The 19,433-nt window shown below is 56.7% G+C and overlaps 1 protein-coding gene across 10 annotated transcripts in view; it reads right to left on the bottom strand.

Moving 5' to 3' along the window:
* ATP2B3 (ATPase plasma membrane Ca2+ transporting 3) overlaps positions 1-19,433 on the bottom strand; it is a 65,241-nt gene continuing 45,808 nt past the window's right edge. For 2 of the 10 annotated variants that reach the window (XM_030806823.1, XM_030806825.1), the window contains 3 exons: positions 18,160-18,342; positions 13,208-13,361; positions 5,551-8,279 (listed from right to left, as the gene is read on the bottom strand). In XM_030806823.1, the coding sequence (XP_030662683.1) occupies positions 8,005-8,279; positions 13,208-13,361; positions 18,160-18,342 (612 nt within the window). In that variant the 3' untranslated portion in view covers positions 5,551-8,004. Of the gene's footprint in view, positions 3,004-5,550; positions 8,280-13,207; positions 13,362-16,719; positions 17,518-18,159; positions 18,343-19,433 lie in introns of those variants that run through there. The other 8 variants (XM_030806826.1, XM_030806828.1, XM_030806820.1 and 5 more) reach the window with 6 other exon arrangements.

Below are 19,433 nucleotides of genomic sequence, written 5' to 3'. Positions count from 1 at the left end.
TTACCCAGACCAAGGTGTAAGGAGCCTTTCATTTTTTTTATACACAGAAATTTTGGTCTATTCTTTAAGTTAGGAAATTAAACTACAGACTTTAAATTATTATGTATCTGTGATCTTTCTCATTAAGTTTTTTTGTTCATCTTTATAACAGGCAGATAAAAATGTAAAACATTTATGAACTGAACACAGTTGACCAAGCCATTCCAGGTAATATAATGCTTTATAAAGAGGGGCTTCCCAATGAAACAGGGCCCTCAGCCTGAAGACTGCAAAAACGAGCAAAAGATTCCAGGTCATGGTACCCTGTTTCTGAACTCCACACCACAGCACAAAGGTGACCTAGGGACTAAACAATCAACATTTACATTAGGCAACTTTATACAGCAGCAGTGAGGGTTTGCTTTTAATATCTATTGGCCATTGGTCCTATCGGTGTGTCTACGACAGAGAGTGAGAAGAAGCCGGTGAGCGCAGCAGCACGCAGCTCCAATTTCAACGTCTCAAATTTGATTTCTCGTTGAAGAACACAAAGACCCTCAACAAATGGAGTTGCCCTTTTTCTTATTATCGTTTAAACAAGGACATCAGGGAACAGTTTACAAATGGGTGACATTCTCAATGTGCCCTTTAGAAAAAAGGGATGGCTTTGAGTTATCTGCAGCTGGCATTTTAAAGTGGGATTTTCTTTTCTAACCGAAATTCTTTTGCCCGAGATTTGACTGCTCCTGCTCAGGGGTGAGATGGCATTCATGGGAATAGTGGGGATGATGCCTGCTCCTGTTTGGTTTTGTGTGGATGCCGGTGGAGGTGAGACAAGCCTTCTGAGGGTGCCAGTGCACGTTGCTGGCTTCCATTCCGATCCTCTGTCCCTCAGGTCCCAACTGTCTCCCAGCGGCTGAGCCCCAGGCCCAAACACCTCCCTGCAAAACGTTAACACCTGCAAGCGTGGAAGGCAAGGGTCCCCCATGGCATCACTGTGTGGACCTAGGGGCTTCCTCAGGAGGGTGGCAAAAGTCGAGCCCCTCTTCATCCCCTTTGCTCATTTGGGGGGAACTGAGGCTTGGCCACCAGGTGCCCACACTGCCAGGATAGGCTCCCCTCAGGACCTGGTGCTGAGCCACAAATCCATGCCTTCATGGCTTAAGCTCGGCCTCTGGACACAAAGACTAGGGTGGGAAGAGTGCTTTGATGGTGGCGCCTCTGGTGTCACAGCAGACATCGAGGTGGTCTACTGAGGACTCCTCAGCATTTGCCAAAGCAAACAGTGGGAGTCCATCCAGGTGCTGAGGGGACAGGGTCTGAACTGTGGCTGCGTCCCTGCCGTCATTCTCCCACCGCCAGCTCCTCCGGGCTTCTGATGCTCCCTCTCCCTCCATTGGCTTCTTTTGAGCTCTTGGCCCCGCCCCCGCCCCCTCGGACCTGTGCTCAGCTGAGGCTGCTCTCTGGACTCTGGACAGGACCCACAACTCCAAGAGTGCTTCGTGCTCTTGAAGTTGGGGGCGTGGTCAGGATGAAGGATGTGGAATTGGAGTAGAAACCAAAGAAAGCTGAAAACGAAACTCCCCTTTCAGTAGCTGGAGGACTTCTTCTCATCAATATTTTGTTTTTTTCCTTTTAGATTAAAATTTCCATTGAAAGGGTTTTCTCCTCTCTGGCAGGGGTCTCAGTGCAAATGCTGCAATTATACCTGCTCCAGACCTGGAGCATCCCCTCTCAGCCTTCTCCTTGGGAATCTCGATAGGGCCGGGCAGAGGGCAGGAGCGAAGGGTGGGGGCGGGGTGATGAGGGACAAAAATGGATTGACCAGAAAGATATTCTTGCAGTCTAGTTCCCTGAAAAAAAACCAAAAACCAAAAAACAAAACAAAAAACAAACCTTGCTACATTCAATAATGAAATTTCCAAATGAAAATGCCTGATAAGAGGAATGCAAGTATCATGCCAGTAAATAGTTCCTTATTGAAATATGCATCTGGCCATATATATGTGCGTGTGTACAGATCCACACACATACATATATGTGCATGCACGCACACACATGCACACTGCAGATGTGCCTAGTTTTTGCAGGGGGCGGATTGCTTTGTGGCTGCAGGGCCGCTTGCAGGCGGCTCCCTCAGGTGGCACCCTTCACAGCCCTGCAGAGCACTCAACTTTTTTTTTTTTTTTTTGCATGAATATGCTGATCTGATTGCCCCTGCATGGGTGCAACAAAAGCTCCCCATAAACCCAAAGCAGCCCCCTGCCCACCACACAGCCCAAACGGCAAACACACGGTAAAACTGTAGTTTGTTAAAAAAGAAGCATCAATAGAAAAAAAGGTGGGGAACTCAGCTCTTCGCACTTTCTACTTCTTCTCCTTCCTCCTTTGGATGAAAAACCTTCTTCTCCCCCTTCTTGTCCTCCTTTTCCTCCTCCCTGTCCTCGTCTTCCTGGGTCTGGATGAGGAGTCCCTGTGACAGGCTGCACCCTTGTTGAATGGATTTGGGTCCTTGCAAATGCCCTGCCAGAAAGGTCTTCAGCCACCTTAGTTGTTCCCTCGTTTTGCAGGTGTGCAGGTCCCCATATGTGTGTGTGCGTGCATGTGTGCGTGTGACTTCGTGTGAGTCCGAGTGTGCGTGTGCGCGTGTGACTTCGTGGGAGTCCGCGTGTGCGTGTGCGCGTGTGCTGAGACAAGTTCTTGTTAGAGGGACGTCTCCACGCTGTGGAGCGGGCTCCCGGGACTGGAGGAAAACACTGAAGAGGTAGCTGACTTGGTGACATGCGTGGTCAGGTAGATGCCGCTGTCTATGGCGTTGTTGTTCTGGTTGGGGGACGGGGGCGGGGGGGCCCGGAGGCGCTCCTCGTTCTCGTCCACGTCCGTGTCGTCGATGAGCGGGATGTTGTGGGTGTAGTCATTGATCAGAAACTCGGGCGTGGCCATGAAGTTGTGAATGGAGGTCTTGGATTCTGGTTTCTCCAGGCCTTCATACAGCGAGCTACGGAACGCTTTCACCACCCGGATCTGGAGTGGGAGGTGGAGAGACAGGGCCCGAGGTGGGAGCAGGGAGGGAGGAAAGGAAGGGAAAGGAAAGGAAACGTGGAAGGAAGGTAGGAAGGAAGGAAGGAGACAGTCAGTGGCCGGCTGCTGCTGGTAAGTTCCACCCACATCAATGGCTGGGGGTCATGGCATGAGAAATGTCCACCCATTTGTTGGAGGGCTGCTACGGAATGGGGTGGCTCTGCCTGCCTTTGGAAAGAGTTTTCAGGTGTGGGCCTTGGTCTCGTCAACCGATCCGCATGCAGGAAAAGATGACAATGTCTTTCTCTCGGCTGAGCTGGGCAGGTATTCTGGAACTGGAGAGTGCTGCACTAGGCTCTTGGCTGCGACCTCCCAATTCCCTGTTCTGGGGAGACGACTGGCTTTGGTGACCTCTGGGGTCTCTGCCCAATCTGAATTCCAATTTGGTGGAAAAGAAAAATGATTTGAAAAGGAGAGAATGCTGGTGAGTGGGCTGTCTTCTTGATCTTACCAGAAAGTCCAAAGTACCTGCTGGTATGGGCAAGTTCCCAGGCTATGGGCACTGCCGGCCTTTCTCACATGGGTCTCCCTCCAACCCCCAGCTCCCATGGCTGGAGCCGGGACCTGCCGTGTCCAGAGTCTCCCTGCGGCTAACTCCACTGGCCACTTCTGCATCTTCGTCTGATTTGATCCCTCAGGGCACTCAGCACAGATGATCATCCCTCTTTCTGGAAACTTCTCATGGCTTTCTGACATTGCCCCTGCCTGGCCCTCTTCCACCTCACCAGCTGCTCTGGCCCCGTCTCCTCCACTGCCCTCTCTTCTGTCCCTGGGTGCCCCAGAGCTCTGGCCTGGCTCTGTCCCTCCTCCTCTCTGTCCATACCTCTCCACCCTGGCCACAGTGCTGGGGCCCATCTGGCTATAACCAGAAACTGTGGCCCAGGCCTGTACTCAGAGCTCCAGGCCAGAGAGTCCAGCAGTCCCCAGCTGGAGGTATCTGAGACTGAAATGGCCACACTTTTGATTTGCACCCACTAAAGCCAGTCTCTGCTCAGATGCCCCTGTGGCCTCCCCATAGCCCCCGAGTCTGATTGGGTCTGGTTCAATCTGGTGCCCCTGCTCTTCTGGCCTCACTCCCCCTGTCCTCTCTCCTGTCTCCTCCTCCATCTTCCAGTCAGACATTCCAAAACTTGCATCTCTGCCACCTCCCGGGCTTTGCTCTGTGTTGTTCCCTGGCCATCCCTCCCCACAGGAGTTTGCAGACCTCAGATCAGCGGAACTTCCCGCAGGAAAGAGCTCCCGCTGTGCCCCAGACTCCCCCAGCACAGTGGCCCTCTGCCCGCAGCTGAGCGCATGGCAGCTCTGAAGCCCCCTGACCCTCCGGCAGGGGCACTGCTCCAAGAATGAGCCCTTCCCTCCTCTGGCTTCTCCACCTTGCCTCACGCACTCAAGTCCTTGCTGCCTCTCTTTGCTCCCTGGCCCCTCAGCCTGGGCTCCCTCCTGCTTCTAGAAGCCAGGAGTTGATGGGGAGGCCTCTGCCTGGCCTCGCACAGGCCAGTGTCAGCACAGCTGCAATGGTAGCTGGCCCACCTTGTACTGCCATCCCTATAGGGGGCAGCAGGCAGAGTGCTGAGCTGCCAGGCAGACCCTGGGGTTCACCCAACACCTGTCCACCCCTCCCTATGTGAGCAGGTGGACACATTAGGAGCTCTGAAGCATTTCCGGGGCCAAGGTTCTATCTAGGATATTTGGTTTTCTGGATTTAGACAAGGTGTCAGGGCTTGCCCAAGGGCTAACCCCAGCTGTCTGCTAGTTTTGGTTAATAAAATTTTACTGGTTTAAGTTTCATGCTGTAAGGGCACAGTTGTGTCACGGCAGCAGAGACCAGGCCTGGAAAGCTAAAAATATTTCCTCTGTGGCTCCGTATAGGAAAAGTTAGCCGTCCCTTAGTTTAGACAATGAATCACCTTTTTTCGGTGACTTTCTTTCAGCCCTCCAGGGGCTCAGCTAGGCAAAGCACAGTGCTTCGGAATCAGCTGAAATGATGCCAACCTCATCACCTCTCCAGTGCAAAAAGTGAGCCAGGGCCAGGTTTGGTGGTCCACGGCTGTAATTCCAGCACTTTGGGAGGCCGAGGTGGGCCGATCGCTTGAGCCCAGGTGTTCGAGACCAACCTGGGCAACAGAGTGATACTCCCCGTTCCTATTTAAAATAATAATTAAAAAAAGTAAGCCAAAAAGCGCCACATTGGAATTTTCTAGCACCCCATCTGAAATCTGGTTAGGATTTTCTCTGGATTCGGGAAAGCCACATCTGCCAGATGGCAGATGGTCAACTATTCTCACTCAGGCCTTTATCCCCAGACTGGTTTCTGAATTAGGGGTAACACAGAAATTGAGAATAATTTGACATTTTTAATGAAAAGAAACAGAATTCAGTTGCGTAGCCAATGCAGATGTTGCCTCATTATTTAGGCCTTTTCTGGTACAGGATTGTGGTGTGGAAGCTGCCATGCCCATCAAGTCACGAAAAGGACAGAATGCCGCAGGCCTTGACCCCAGGGCTGTGTGGGGTGAGATTGCTGGCAGTACACCGGATGACCTTGGCCACACCCTTCTCCTCGCTGAGCTGGTGGCCTCATTCAGACCCGGGACATGTGATCAGGCCAGGCCCCTGCTCAAACCTATGCACAGGTCTCACTGCACCTGGCTCAACTCCAAAGACCTCCACAAAAGCCAGCCAGGCCACGGAGCCAGCCCTTCCTTCCAGGCTGGGCTTCTGCTGCTACTGCTGCTCCGGTCCCACCGGCTGCTCCGGTGTGCCCCCCCCGGATGGCACCTGCCTTGTTTGTGGCTTAACAACAGAGCCTGGCCCAGAGCAGCTGCTCAGCAGACACCTGGGGAATGCACAAGTGACTGAGTGAACCGCTGCAGGATGGAAGGGCTGCCCCCCAACATTCTGCTGTTCGGGGGTGCTAGGCTTGGCTGGAGTCCTGGTGAGTCTGTTACAGCTGACAGTGAGTCAGCTTTCTCCAGGCTCTATTTTCCCTGCATTCTAGTCCTGGGCCATTAAACAATGTTTTGGTGTTGGTCTTAGGGTGGGGTGTTTTCAGCCCACCCAACACTGAAGGACGCAGTCAATTCCTGGGAGATTGGTTTAATGGAGAGCAGCAAAAATTCCTAAGAGAGGCCCATCCCAGAGGGCTGCGCTCCCACCTGGGTGCTCGAGGACGCCCTCCTTCCACCAGCCTGGGTTCACTCTGTCCTCATCTCAGGCTCCTGCACCGCCTCCTGCTCTGCTCCCAGCCCAGGACGCGCCCGCCCCTACTGCTCCCAAAGGAATCTCATGGCCCCCAGGGCTGTCAATGCTGTCTATAGACCATCAGGCCACCGTAAATACTGCAGACACCAGCTGCACCACGTCCACCTTTTCCTGGACTGCCAGACTTCTGCCCTGGCTGCCTCCCGGGTGTCCCCCCTCGGATGCCTAAGGGACCTCTCAAATTGCAGGAGGCCCGAGGAGGGCTCTTGTCAGTGCTCCAGCTGAACTCTGCCCACCAGCACACTTCCCATCCCAGTGCAGGGCTCTGGCCAAACCTCAGAGGCACTTTGACCCCCGACCCTATGTACCAGACATCCATGTGTCCTGTGGGCCCTACCTTAACTCAAAAGCATCTTCCACATCTGAGCCTCTCCTCACCTCCATTGCTGCTGCTATGTCCTGCCTGGGGCCCTGGGGTCACATTGGGACCCCAACCCCCACCAGCAAAGCCCTCCATCCTTCCTGTCCCTTCTCCAGGTGGAGTTTCCAAGCTCTCTCCGGCTGCCGAGTCAGACTCTTGGTCCCCCATCTGGCTCCAAACCTTCCAGTAGGCGATGGAACTGGCCTGCATCCTGACTGTGTGGAAATTCATTGAACTGTACCCCCAAAAGCCCGTTTTACTGTGACAATTTAAGAAGAAAGGAAATGAAAGCACTCTTCAGGGAGAGATGCCCCTAGGAGGGTCAGGTTGGGCTGGGGGCCTCCCCATCTCATCCGGGTGAGGCGAGGTGGCTCCCCACTTTGTGTCCCCACCTCCTTGTGTCCTCCTGCTGTCTCCCTCTGCCACACTTCTCCGTTCCCCATCATGGCTGATGGCCCTGAGAGGCCACAGTCCTTTACTCCTCACAGTCCTCCCCAGCACTGTCCGACACTGCTCCAGCCCCTCCTCCTCTCCCATCCCTGACACCTGAGGGCCCCTCCTCTGGGTCTAGGTACTCTCTTCTGGCTCTCTGCCTTCCATTCCACCTGCTGGCTAACAGCCTGTCGGCTCTGGCTCCAGACTTGGGCGTCTAAGCTGGGTCTCAAACTTAGCAGGCCCAACCCCCTGCCGGCCCCAGCCCCGCAGCTCCCTTCAAACACCATCCAGAACCTGCACTTCGCCCCCACCCCTCCACGCCCTTAGCACGGCGGCCCGAAAACCAGAGCGTGTCTTGGTCTCCCCCGCTACAAGCCCTCCACTGGCTGTGGCCCTCGGAGCCTGCCCCGGTCTTTCTCACTCTGCCCTCTTTTACCCCTCAGCCTCCAGCACATCCCACCTGGGGACCTTTGCTCTGGCTGCACCCCACATCAGGAAGGCTCCCCTCACTCTTGTCTCCCCCAGCAGCATGGTGCCCACTTGTGCTCCTGTCTTCAAGTGCCCCCTACATCCACCTTTCACTGGAAGGTAATCCCCCTGGGGCAGGGGTCTGTCTGGCTCGCCGCACCCAGCAGGGGCTCAGTGGACGGGGCTGAATGTCTGGGGCCCACACGGCCTTGCACCAGCCTCCTGTGCTGGCTTCGGCCCTCCCCATAGCTCTTTGCCCACTTTGCAATGCCCAGCCGGCTGGAGCTGCTTCTGAACACCCCACGCAGGGGCTCCCTGGAGCCATGACCCCTGCCCTTTCTGTTGCCTGGCTGGCCTTCCTCCTTCCTCTGAACTTAGCCCAAGTATGCATCCTTAGAGAGGCTGTCCTGGCCAGTTTGTTACCAGCTGCCCAGAGGAGACATGCTGGGTGCCGTGGGCTTGGCCCGGGCTCCTGACTTGCGTGGATGAGCAGTTCTGAGCCTTACACAGGGCGGGTGACGCTGCAGACTGACAAGGCCCATCCCTGGCCACACTGAGCCAAAGCGGAAGGGGTGCAGGTGTGCAGTACCATGTGCGATGCCACTGCCGGCCAGCTGGAGTGGAGGTGCCCGCCATGTGCATGGGGAGACGTGCCCCTGGTTAGCCTTCACGTGCTGGAGTTTGCAGTGCAGGGCTGGGGAGGAGGATGAGGGCGGAGAAGGGCCACAGAAGCAGGGAGACAAGCGAAGGACCGAGAAGAGTAGAAAAAGGAAAGGAAAAGAGAACAATCAAAGCAAAGACTCCTGAACCGCAGTGACAACGAAACGACAGAAGCTGTGCCTGACACCTTCTCACTCTTCCTTCTAATTCCTCAAGCAGAAACAAGCCCTATCCTGCTGCCCCTGTGCTGGGCACCAGCCGACCCGAGGGGCTCCCTGCGCTCTGCTCAGTCTCAGCCGCTAAGGTTCACAGAGCTCGGATGCTTCTGGTCGATTTCCTCCCTACCTATCCACTGCTCAGCACCAACCACTGGTCCAGAACCTTCCTTTGGAGGCAGGGACCTGTCAGCTCCCCAGGCATCTGAGCTTTGAATTTAGAGCGGATTCTGAACACAGCAGCCAGGGAGACCCATGGGGAACTTCTCGCCAAGAACTTTAGGGTTTCCAGGCCCAAAACAACCCCTGTAGGCGTGAGGGTGAATCACGACTTGAAAGCGACACAAAGGTGTCCTCAAGAGCCTGTGGCAATATGAACCATCAGTCAACTCGGGCAATGAGAAGCCAAACTCAGATAGCCTGAACACTGAGGAGAAGGTGGCATCGGCCTCACTTCTCTATGTGGGGGAAGAGCAAGGGGAAGGCCCCTTTCTACCCCACGGGGATGTCACATGCTTGAATTAGGAAAAATGAAAATGCAAACTCCACAGCTGGCTCTTTCCCCAAGGAATTGAACCAAAGAACGGAAAAGACAAGACATGGCTCTGTGTGTGCTGACAAGCCAGAACTGCTTGCAGCTGGCAAGTTTCATGAAAATTGCCTCCCACCTTGTGTGCACACTCATGCCCAGGACCGTGTGAGCCTAGACCTGTGCTCCCAACAGCAGCAAGCTGAACTGACCCGGGCGTGGCAAGTCAGTGTTGGGACTAAAGAGGACCCAGGAGGAAGGCCCAGCTGAGCCCTTGCCTCCGTACTGGCTGAATCCAGCTGCGGGACCTCCAATTAGTCTTGGGAGGTCTCTGGCCCTGGTTCCCAGCTTGGGAGTCCACACTCGGAGTGCCTGATGGGGAGGGCCTCGGACCAGGGGCTCTGGGGTCTGCCCTAGGCTGCGTTCTGGTGTCTACTTTAGGGATTGCCTGGAAGGGCATTCCCCTGTGGTAGGGCCCAGGGTTCCAGGAACGCCTAGGGCAGGGCTCTTGGGGAAGGATTGCTACTGCTTCCAGCATGGAGGCAGGGTGCAGACTGTCAAAGATCTGAGAAAAAATGCCAATACACCGTTCCCAGAAACCAGGGAGGGAGGCTTGGCTCAAAGCACATGACCTTCCTGAGAATGGAGCAAACTCCAGAAAACAAGACTGCTTCCACCGCGGGGCTGTGAGTGTGGTGAGTACGTCGCCCTGGGCCCTGGAAACGAGTGTCCAGGGAAAGCCTGGGACTCACGTGGCCCGGGTTGGCCCCTTTGGCCACACGGTTTTCATGTTGCCGAAGCCAATAAAACCAAGCAACTGCCGTGATCTGTTTCCAGCATGATTAACGGGAACTAAATGGCCCTGAGGGACCCCCGGTGGCCACATGGGACCAGACTCATGGCCCGCTGCCTAACCCCTGCTCCTTTGCTGGGCCAGGTCAGGAGGCATCTCAGGAACGACTCCAACAGTGAGCATCTCACACAGGCCTGGCGTGGCGCTGCTGGAAGGATAGACTTTGGATGCGTGGCTGGGGTGTGTCTGTGTGTCCCAGTGGAAAACAGACATAAAAGGCCTCTCAAGTGGCTTTGGTGGGGCTTTCCAAATGATCGCGCACCCTCCCGTGCCTCCTAGTGGCAGACGCGCAGCCCCCTGTGCCTACTGCCCTTGGTAGACCCGAGCGACTGAACCAGCTGTCCCTGGTCTGAACTGAACCAGCTCTCCGGAATATGGACACCCAACAGGGAGGGTGATACTGTGGCCTCAGTGTGTGAGTGTGTGGGTGGGGCATGGTGTGGGGTAGTCACCAGGCTGGGCAGGGGAGGGGCAGCGGAGGCTGCCTGGAGCTGGGAGTCAGAAGTTGTGGCCAGCACAGTCTGACAATGCATGCAGAGGAGGGACGGGGCCTGTGTTGGGACTCCTGAGTCCAGAAGCAGCAAAGGCGTGGGAGGTTAGACAGGGTGGGGAGGGCTCGAGTGTGTGAGCACTGCGCCCCAGCGATCCCGAGTCTCTCGACCCCTCCTAGTCACCCCCTTCCTACTTCCTGCATTGGCCCCAGGGGCGCAGGGTGAGGGGATGTCATGGTACCAACCCCTGGCCCTTCTCCCCGGAGGGCCTGAAGTCCTTAGTAGGAAAGGCTTGGGACGGAGGCAGCTCCAGTGCCCAGAAAGGCCCCAGACTCCTGGTGGGCTGAAAGGCAGCCTGGCCTGGAGCAGGCAAAGAGGATGGGAAACTGTGGGTTTGCCTTAGGAAACCACGTGACTTGACGCCCCTTCAGGCCTAGTTGGGGCAGCCCTCTTGTCTAGGGGAGCTCCGTCACAGCCTTCAGAGCATCTCTCATCCACCAGAGAGTTCCAAGTAGAGGGTGGGCGCTGGTGCTAGTCCCCACTCTGCCAGGCCTGGCTGCTTATGGGACCCAGTGCAGGTCCTGGCCCTTGGGGGCAACCTCCTTCCCCCGATCTCTAGGATGAGGGTGCTGGGCTTGGTGATTGCTTGGGGTCCTTGAAGCGTGGAGTGGGGGTTGGGTTCTGAGTTCTAAACCAATCCGCTGCACTGCGGTGATGGCAGGAGGTGCTTCTGGCGGCAGGTGGCTTCCAGAAGTGGGCATGTGCTTGGTGTTGCCAGGTCCCCAGCCAGCATCTTCCTCCACGGCAGAGTCCTTTCTGGGATGCTGATGTTCAGCTGGGATGGGCCTCTTCGGAGGGCCCTGCCACCCACCTTCTGCTGGAGCACACAGTGTGCAAGGGACAGCTGCCCTCCTTCTGGCTATCCGCCACTTAGGGCCCCCGTGGAATAGCTTGTGAACAGCAGGAGGGGTGGCGTCTCTCCCACTCTACTTACCCGGCACTGCCAGGCTCCGGAGGTGGGGAGGAGGGGGACAGATGGCCACGGAATGAAGGCAGGAAGGAAGTGCTAGGAGCCAAGGAAGAGAGGAGCAAGAGGCCGCCCCAGGGAGGAAGCAGGAGGAATCCAGAGGGAGAAAAGACAGCAGGCCCCACAGAGGCTGGGCTGGACCTGGAGAGGGACAAGGAGCTGGTCCTGGGGTGGGATGAGGCCAGGGCTGTGGAGAAGGCTCGAGGACCGCGTGGAGTGGGGCCGTGCTGGCTGCCTTCCCCTTAACTCAACAAAGGGGCAAATGGACAGACAGACAGGAAGCACAGAGAAAGACGGCAAAGAGACATACGGAGGAAGTCAAGGGGGAGGGAGGCGGAGGCACAGCCATGCCCCCTGCTGCCCTCAGCTCCCAGGAAGGAAGGTGCTGGGAGGCCACAAACCATTTCTGGCCTTAACTGACTTGGCAGAGCCTCCTGTCGGCCTCTCTGCTTTTCGGCCCAACCGCCACGGTGTCAGCCAATATTTGTGACCAGGGTAGGTGGCCCCATGATGATGAGTGTGGAGCAAGCTGGAGGTGTGCGTGGCCTGTGGTTTGGAGAAGGAGTGTGTGTGTGTGTGTGTGCGCGCGCGCACGTGCTCTGTTCCCAAGGGGGACAGGATGGGCCTCCTCCCTTCCTTAAAGGACAGAGTGGCCCAAAATGACAGCTTATGCAAGAGGAGGGGTGACCCCCACCAGGGGCCTCTCACCAGTTCCTAAAAAAAAAAAAAAAGAAAGGTAAAGAAAAGAAATCAAGCTGGAAGAGTCTGTGATGGAAAAAGGTGTGGTTAAGGACTCCCATCTGCAGGGGAGTGGCATGTTCGTGTTGGCAGAGGGGAGCGCTTCGGGGGCTTGCTAGAAGGAAAGGAAAGACGTAGCATAGAACCATCCTGGCAAAGGCTCTGGGCCCACGCACGAAGGTTTACTATTTGGTGTATAAACTCTCTTGAGCTTGTTGGAAAAAGCAGGCTGCCTGGCTGGGCCTACTGGGTTCCCTGCATTCTCTCCCATCAGGGTGGTGGTGCCAGCGGTAGAGTGGCCTCCCCTTTGTCCTTGTAAAAAGATGTGAGCAATTATGGAAGTTTCTACCTCCTTAGGATAGCCCCTGGGTTCTCTTTAAACTGTGACCAACATGGTGGGAAATTTTCCTGGCAACGTCTTGAAGAGAAGTGGTGCCCGGCCTCTGAGTGCCAGTTCTCGGGAAACCTCTAACACCCGGTGGCTTGGGGCAAGGCCTACAGGGCAGGCACCACCTGTGCAGTAGTGATTGGCCAGCACTGAGCCCACCTGGAGACAGGTGACAGCAGCATCCTTAGGAAACCACTTCAAGGAGGATGCTGGAAGCGCCGCCCCACTTCCTGGGTATGCGGGCTAGATTCTTCTGTGGCAAACAGTGAGGGAAAGGCACCCGCCACCCCTCCAGCCCCGGGAAGGCGGCCCTGAGCCCGCGTGCTGCCCTGACGCTGCACCACTGAACACTGAGCAAGGCCCCAGCCTGACACCAGACACCCCCAGAAGTGGCCCAAGTTCATGAAGAACCATCGGCAAAGGCAGACAAGTTCAAGAAAAGAGAACCAATGGCACAAGGAGCACTAAACACAAACCGAAAAACCAAACAAAGCAAAGAACGGGAGGTCCGGAAGTGCCATGGGTTGAATACGTTTCATAAAAGCATATGGCTTTCGAGAGACACCGTCTGGGCGGGCAGGACTGGACAGGGCGGTAAAGAAAGAACAGAAAAGCCACGGTGAGCGGAATGCAAGACTGGAAAAGAGAGAAGGCCGAGCTGGGGAGGCTTATTCTTCCCCAGAGATGCCATTTATGAGAGAAAAGGGAAGTCAAGACTCACTCCCAGCAGCACTGGTGGGATTGGCAGCAGAGAGAATTGCGTGAGTAGGGGTAGAAAGATTGGTTACGTCATGAAGCTGGCTGAGGACCGAAGACCGCCGGCGCACAGCACCCTGAACTGAACCGCTTCTCTTGAAGGTACTCACTACCTCCATCTGTGGGAGAGAAAATGAGATAAAGTTTGGCTTGCACTGTTGTCCAGGCTATCACAGAAGGGAGGGCTGGGCGAGGATAGGGGCCACCACTGGGCACATAGGGTGACAGCAAAGCCTCATCGGGTCACCCCGCTCACTGGGAGCTGGCGATGTTTGGACAGGGCCCTGACTGAGGCCAGCCTCTGTGCCACCCACCGAGAGAGGGTTTGCTGAGCAGATGGTTAGTGGTCATGAGATTGGGAAGGGAAGGAGGTCACAAGTCAGGGCACACTGCAAACATGTCAGAAATGCCCCTTGCAAGCCACTTGTCAGGACGGACTTCATAGTTCTCAACCTTCTTTTTCCTCTCCAACACACCTGAGGGACATGACACGCTCCTATTAGAACCCGCCCTGCTTCCTCTAAACCCGGAGGACTTATGCCCTATGCTCCGTCCGCCTGCCCATCTCCGCCAGCTTCTGTGGCTCATCCGAGTGACTGGGCAGGGGGCGCCCCCTCGAAACCTCAGCAGAAGAATGGACCTAGCGGAGGAGGGGGTTTTCCCACCGACTGGCAGCCATGGCTTCGCTTTGTCCCCACTCTTACCGCTTCCTACAAATTGAAGGGGAAGCGAGGCTGGGGAAACTGAGGCCGGCAGGAGGGCCTTGACCCAGTGTCTTTGGATTTCCTGACCTGCCCTTGGCTGGGATGGGGACTCATGTCCGTCTCACTGGAGATGATGTGAACAGCAAAGCCAGTGTGCGCATCTGGAGCCCAAAGCTACCTGCTCCATCTCGAGCCCTGCAGTGCTATGTGGTGGCCACCAGGTTCAGCTGGGTGTCTTGAAACGGGCCAGGGCTTCGTGGAAGAAGGCAGCTTGAGTGTTCAGACTCCCCCTGCACCGGCCAAAATGAGGATGTACGCCACTTCAGCCCTTGACGCGCTGTGGAAAGGACTCCTCTTTCTTCTCAGCCTGCCCAGTCCCCTTCTGCCCAGCACATCCCACTCGCTTGCTTGTCACAAGGGGAACCTCGTGGCACTTGCTGCGACCGTGAGGAACGCATACTGAGTGTGTCAGCGCACGGAAGGAGGATGGTTGATGTGATGGCGTCGCGGTGGCTTGCAGGGGGGTCCCCTGTCTAGATTCAGGAGAGGACTCTCGCTGCGGCAAAAGTGATGAGGGATAGGAAAGATGCCTTTCCTGCCTCAGATTTGCATTGGTCTGGCCTGGCTACAGATGGTGTCCCAGTGGGAGAGCCACATCAGTGACAATACCACAGTCGCCACCACCCATACCTGGAAGCCCAAGAGCTGAGCCAGGAGCAAGGCCCAGTTGCTGACGAAGCTTCCCTTTGCGTTATAATGGGATGCAAAAAAGACAGACCGAGTCATGAGCGCTGCAAAAAGCTACATGTTCTGGGTTTGAAGGACTCTTTTATTCTGGAATGACACCCTGTCCATCTGGTGCGTTGATATGTTAGTATGGAACCATGGTGCGAGCAGGTTACAAAATGCCTTCACTTTTTTTTTTTTTTTTTTTGAGATGGAGTCTCGCCCTGTTGCCCAGGCTGGAGTGCAGTGGCACAATCTGGTCTCACTGCAAGCTCTGCCTCCCGCATTCACGCCATTCTCCTGCCTCAGCCTCCCAAGTAGCTGGGACTACAGGCGCCTGCCACCACGCCCGGCTAATTTTTTGTATTTTTAGTGGAAATGGGGTTTCACCGTGTTAGCCAGGATGGTCTCGATCTCCTGACCTGGCGATCCGCCCATCTCGGCCTCCCAAAGTGCTGGGATTACAGGCATGAGCCACCGCGCCCAGCCAAAATGCCTTCACTTAGCAACAGAAAAGCTTGTGCCGGCCTCCAAAATCTGGGGAGCAATTTTGTGGTTCCCAAAACGCAGAAACCTGGGGCCAGCTGCCTAGGAAATGTTTTTCTCGGCTTGGGGCATACATACAACCTGACGGGCTTCTCCCAAGCTTTAGCTCCATTTTTCAAGCAGGTATTTCGAATCAAAGAGAGCAGATGCTCTTACACAGCTGGCTAAAAGAACTGACTGGTTCAGCATTCCTGAGAAACATGGTGAGTTGGATGTGACAAAGTCAAAGCGAAAAGCCATGGGGGTCAGGAGCCCGTGGAAAAGTCGGATCGGCTGTGCCAAGGGGAAGGAGTGCACCCTGTTTCCTCATAGGTAAAGCAGGGGACTCAGCAGCCCGTGTCTCTGTGAGCACTGACAATTGGAACAGCCTGGAACTCTAAGACTCTAACCGATGGGACCCGCTTCTACTAGCCAGGCTGCAGTAGCCCCCACACACAGAGGACACGAGACACACAGGTGGCCAGGGTACCACTGACACCACTGATGCTTCAGGTCAGGGCAGGGCTGTTGTCTCAGCTGCTGGAATACCTAACGTCGCCTTCGGCTGCAGCGGCAGGAGTGAAGTGGGCCGCCGAGGGGCAAGGTCCTGCTGTCCTCACCCCCCACCCCAGGCTTGGGCAGCTCTGGGCTCTGTAGCACAACAGGGGTACGATAGATAAGAGCCCATCTGGGGGCAGCTGGGGGGCTCATAGGCATGGTCTCGTAGAAGGCACAGTTGGGCCGCTAGGAGGGCACTGGGGGAGACGTGAGTGCTGCTGCTAACATTTGATGTGTTTAAGATTTAGCACAGAAATATTTATTGCAGGGAACGAGAAGAGACTATCTGTGCGGCACCCCTGGCCTGTCCGGGCATTGTGCTTGAGGCAGTAGCCCCTGCACGTGGGAGGGGAGACGCAGGCCATCTGGTGACAAAGCCTGCTCCCTTCCTCACCGGGGCTCTCTGTGTTCTGGCCAGGCCAGGGCATAGGTGACAGTGTTCAGAGTCCAGACCTAAGACATCCTTCCCAGGCTACGCTGTGTTAGGTGCCCAGGATGCCAGCCTCGTCTCCCGGTTCTCAGCTGCAGAGGCCCCTTGGACCCCTGGGGGGCTCTTTAAATGTGGAGTTCTTTGGTGCCCCTTGACCTAGCCCTGCATGATCGTGGTCTCTGGGAACTCTGCAGCTCTGGAAAGTTTTGCAAGGAGCCCGTGGTGGGAGTGAGAGGAGTCAAAGAGGGCTTTGTAAGCATGAGGGCCCCAGGGGACGCAGCGGGTGTTGGGGAGGTGCAGTGGCACAGGCGGGCAGAGGACATGATTGGAAAGGCAGCCGGGGGTGCAGGGGTGCAGGAAGGTTGGGGTGACACCAAGAGGCAGGGGCTTGAAGGCCATGGTCGGGGCCGTGGACTTCATCCTTAGGACAATGGAGAGAGGCTCCACCAGTCCCACTGCAGAGGGTGGTGTTGGAGGGGCTGAGCTGAGCTAAGGCAAGCAAAGGAGGCTGAGGCCTAGGGAGTGGGGTTGCCCTGAGGCTGGGTCCCTTGAGACTCGGCCCTTGAGACCACTGGGAGGGAACACAGGACCCAGGGCACCGAGAACAGCTTTGTGCAAGTTGCATGGATGATTCTTTGGGACAAGCCCTTGGTGATGTGTGACAGATCCTGGGAAGGGGTGTGGCCTCAGGCCCCGCCTATTCCCGCTTGAGCTGGGGCTGGTGGCTTAGGCGGGGCCCTGGCTCCGCAGCCAAGTGTGCAGTGGTGTCCTTACTCTGGCAGGACCTCAGGGAGGAGGGTCAGTCGCTCCATGTCAGGGGCATTGCAACTGGGGATCCTGGACAGGGCCTGGAGGGGCAGGGAGTGATGGCTGTGACCTGAGAGACGGTGGCCCAGGCCTCGCAGAAGGAGGTGGAGTGTGAAGCATGCTGGGTGGCCCTCTGGAGGCTGCTGGGGGAGGGGCAGGCCATGAAGGAGAGGCTGCAGGGGCTGCGGTGGGAGAGGGGCCAGGCCGCAGGTGGGGTCCCCATGGGCTCTTTCTTCCTCCCCGGCCAGGATTTTCAGCACTCAAGGGCCACAGCAGGGTGGGGCGAGGGCTGAGCAGGAGGTGGGGGTGCCAGGCGGGTGAGGACAGCAAGTCTCCAGGCAGTGCCCACAGCAGGCAGGAACGATGCAGGGATAGCCCGACCCCAGGAGCCGGAAGGGAGCCTTGCAGACCTAGGCGAGCGCCGTTTCTGGGGAGTGGTGGGCAGAGGCCAGGCTGTAGTGGGATCACAAGAGAGTTCCAGGGAGGGGTGTGGAGACACAGCGAGTCTGGAGCATTCTGGCAAAACTGTGGGCCGGGAGGAGATGGGAACAAGGGAGCATGGTAGGTCTGGCAAGCGCCCGATACTGGTGGCAGTGGTGGCCATCTGACTTCAGAGAGGAACACAGCTGACGCCCTTGGTCTTGGCCGGCCCTAACCCTTGGTGATTTGGATGACCAGAAAGGACCAACTCGGTGGCCAGAGTCCACTTCCCAAATGAAGTCTCCCCATCGCATTTACAGTGTCATCCAGTGAACCCTGAGCTTGCTGGTGGCTCTTTGAAATGGGCCTGTCTTCCCGATAATGTCACTTGCCTATGACCTGGGGCCGTTCCCACCAAGTAAAGGGAGCCCCAGCAGTGATGAGGACAGTGCTGGCCTGTGCCTCTGAGAGAGCCATTAGTCACCCACACACACCTTTAGCTACAGGGGATGCCTGGGCTCTGAAGGAGCTGTCGGGGAGAGGCGACCTCAGTGCCACAGCCGTCAGCGGGCACACCCCGGAATGGCAAAGGGGACACTGGCAGCTGCTTTTGTGACCTTGGCAGCAAGACCAAAGGGTTGCCCTGTGGGTGTCGGGTGCAGACGGCCGGCTCTTGGCTGCTGCTGGCCAGCTTGCCTCTACCCTCTCGGGGTGGAAGTGCCAGGGCGAGAGCGAGGCGGGGCTTACCTGCGTCTGAATCCGGTTCAGGCCCCGGAACCAGAGGATCTGGCCCCTGCGGAGCTCCCGCTCTGCGTGGTCGATCTCTTCGTCGCCGTCGGCCAGCTCCTCGTCGGTCATCTCGTCCTTCCCGGGCCCGTGCCCAGCTTCCTTCAGGCACTTGAGCTGGCTGGTGGGGATGGTGGCAATGACCTGGGAGAGCCACACAGAAGTGGCCGTGAGAGCCGGGCTGAGCGGCATCTGCCTGGCGTAAGGTCCCTCTCCAGAGGGAGACGCCGGCCTCCTTCTTCCAAAGGATGTCATTTGTTTTTGTGACTAAGCAAAGGGAGTAAAGCTAGGGCAGTCCCCCCGGGAACTGGCAGCCCTGGACACCTGGTGTAGAGCCCCCCGGGGGGGGCTGAGATGCTTTTTCAAGAGTACGCGGAGCTCTGGGCCAGCCTCTGGGACTTCGAGAAAGTAAGTGTCTGTCGTCTAAGCCTCCCAGTCTGTGGTATTTTGCTATGGCAGTCAGAGCTGATGAAGACAGAGATAAGCGGATCCTCCATGGAGTTCCATTCAGCCAAAGGGCCCGGGGAGTGGCCTGAGTGGAACGCTGTGCAGCAGGGGCTCCTGGGAGGGATCGCTAAGGCCCTGGAACATCCTGCTTGACAGCAGCGTGGCTCACTGGGGCAGGGGCTGGGGACCGTGCCCCGTAGTCTACACTAACAGCTGGACCTCCAGAGGGCTGGAGACGGAGGCCAGCCACGTGACCACAGCATGGCTCTGCGAACCACCCCAAGAAAAGCCCTGGACACCGGGGCCTGGGTGAGCTGCCCTGGTTGACAATACTCCCTGTATGTCGCTCCACACCGTTGCTGGGAGACACAGGTGCTGTTTGCGCAACTTCCCTGGGAGAGGACAGCTGGGGAACACCAGCCTAGAGAAGACCTGTGCACTGGGGGCTAGGGAGGGTGGGAGGTGACAAGGGGGGTGACAGCTGGAAAGCGTGACTGGATAAGGAGCCTGGCAGGAGTAAAGAGAGGGCATGGCTTTGCATATTGTAGGCCACTGGGAAGTGGGGGGAACAGTCTAGAAGGACGCAGGGGAAGCCACAGAAAGGGATGATGGGCATCTGGAGTTCTAGAACAAGACGTCTCGTCTGTCTTGTGTGTCTATGCCAGTGTATTTGTCGAATGTGGCGGGGGGGGCGGGGGGACTTGAGGACTGGTTCACAGAGATTCCCTTCTATTCGTTTTTCACTTGAACACGTTTTATCTTTGTAACTGAACAAGGTTAAAAATGAA

The sequence above is a fragment of the Nomascus leucogenys genome, chromosome X (genome assembly GCF_006542625.1).
Source record: "Nomascus leucogenys isolate Asia chromosome X, Asia_NLE_v1, whole genome shotgun sequence".
NCBI classification, from domain to species: domain Eukaryota; kingdom Metazoa; phylum Chordata; class Mammalia; order Primates; family Hylobatidae; genus Nomascus; species Nomascus leucogenys.
This window is presented reverse-complemented; position numbering and strand designations above follow the sequence as displayed.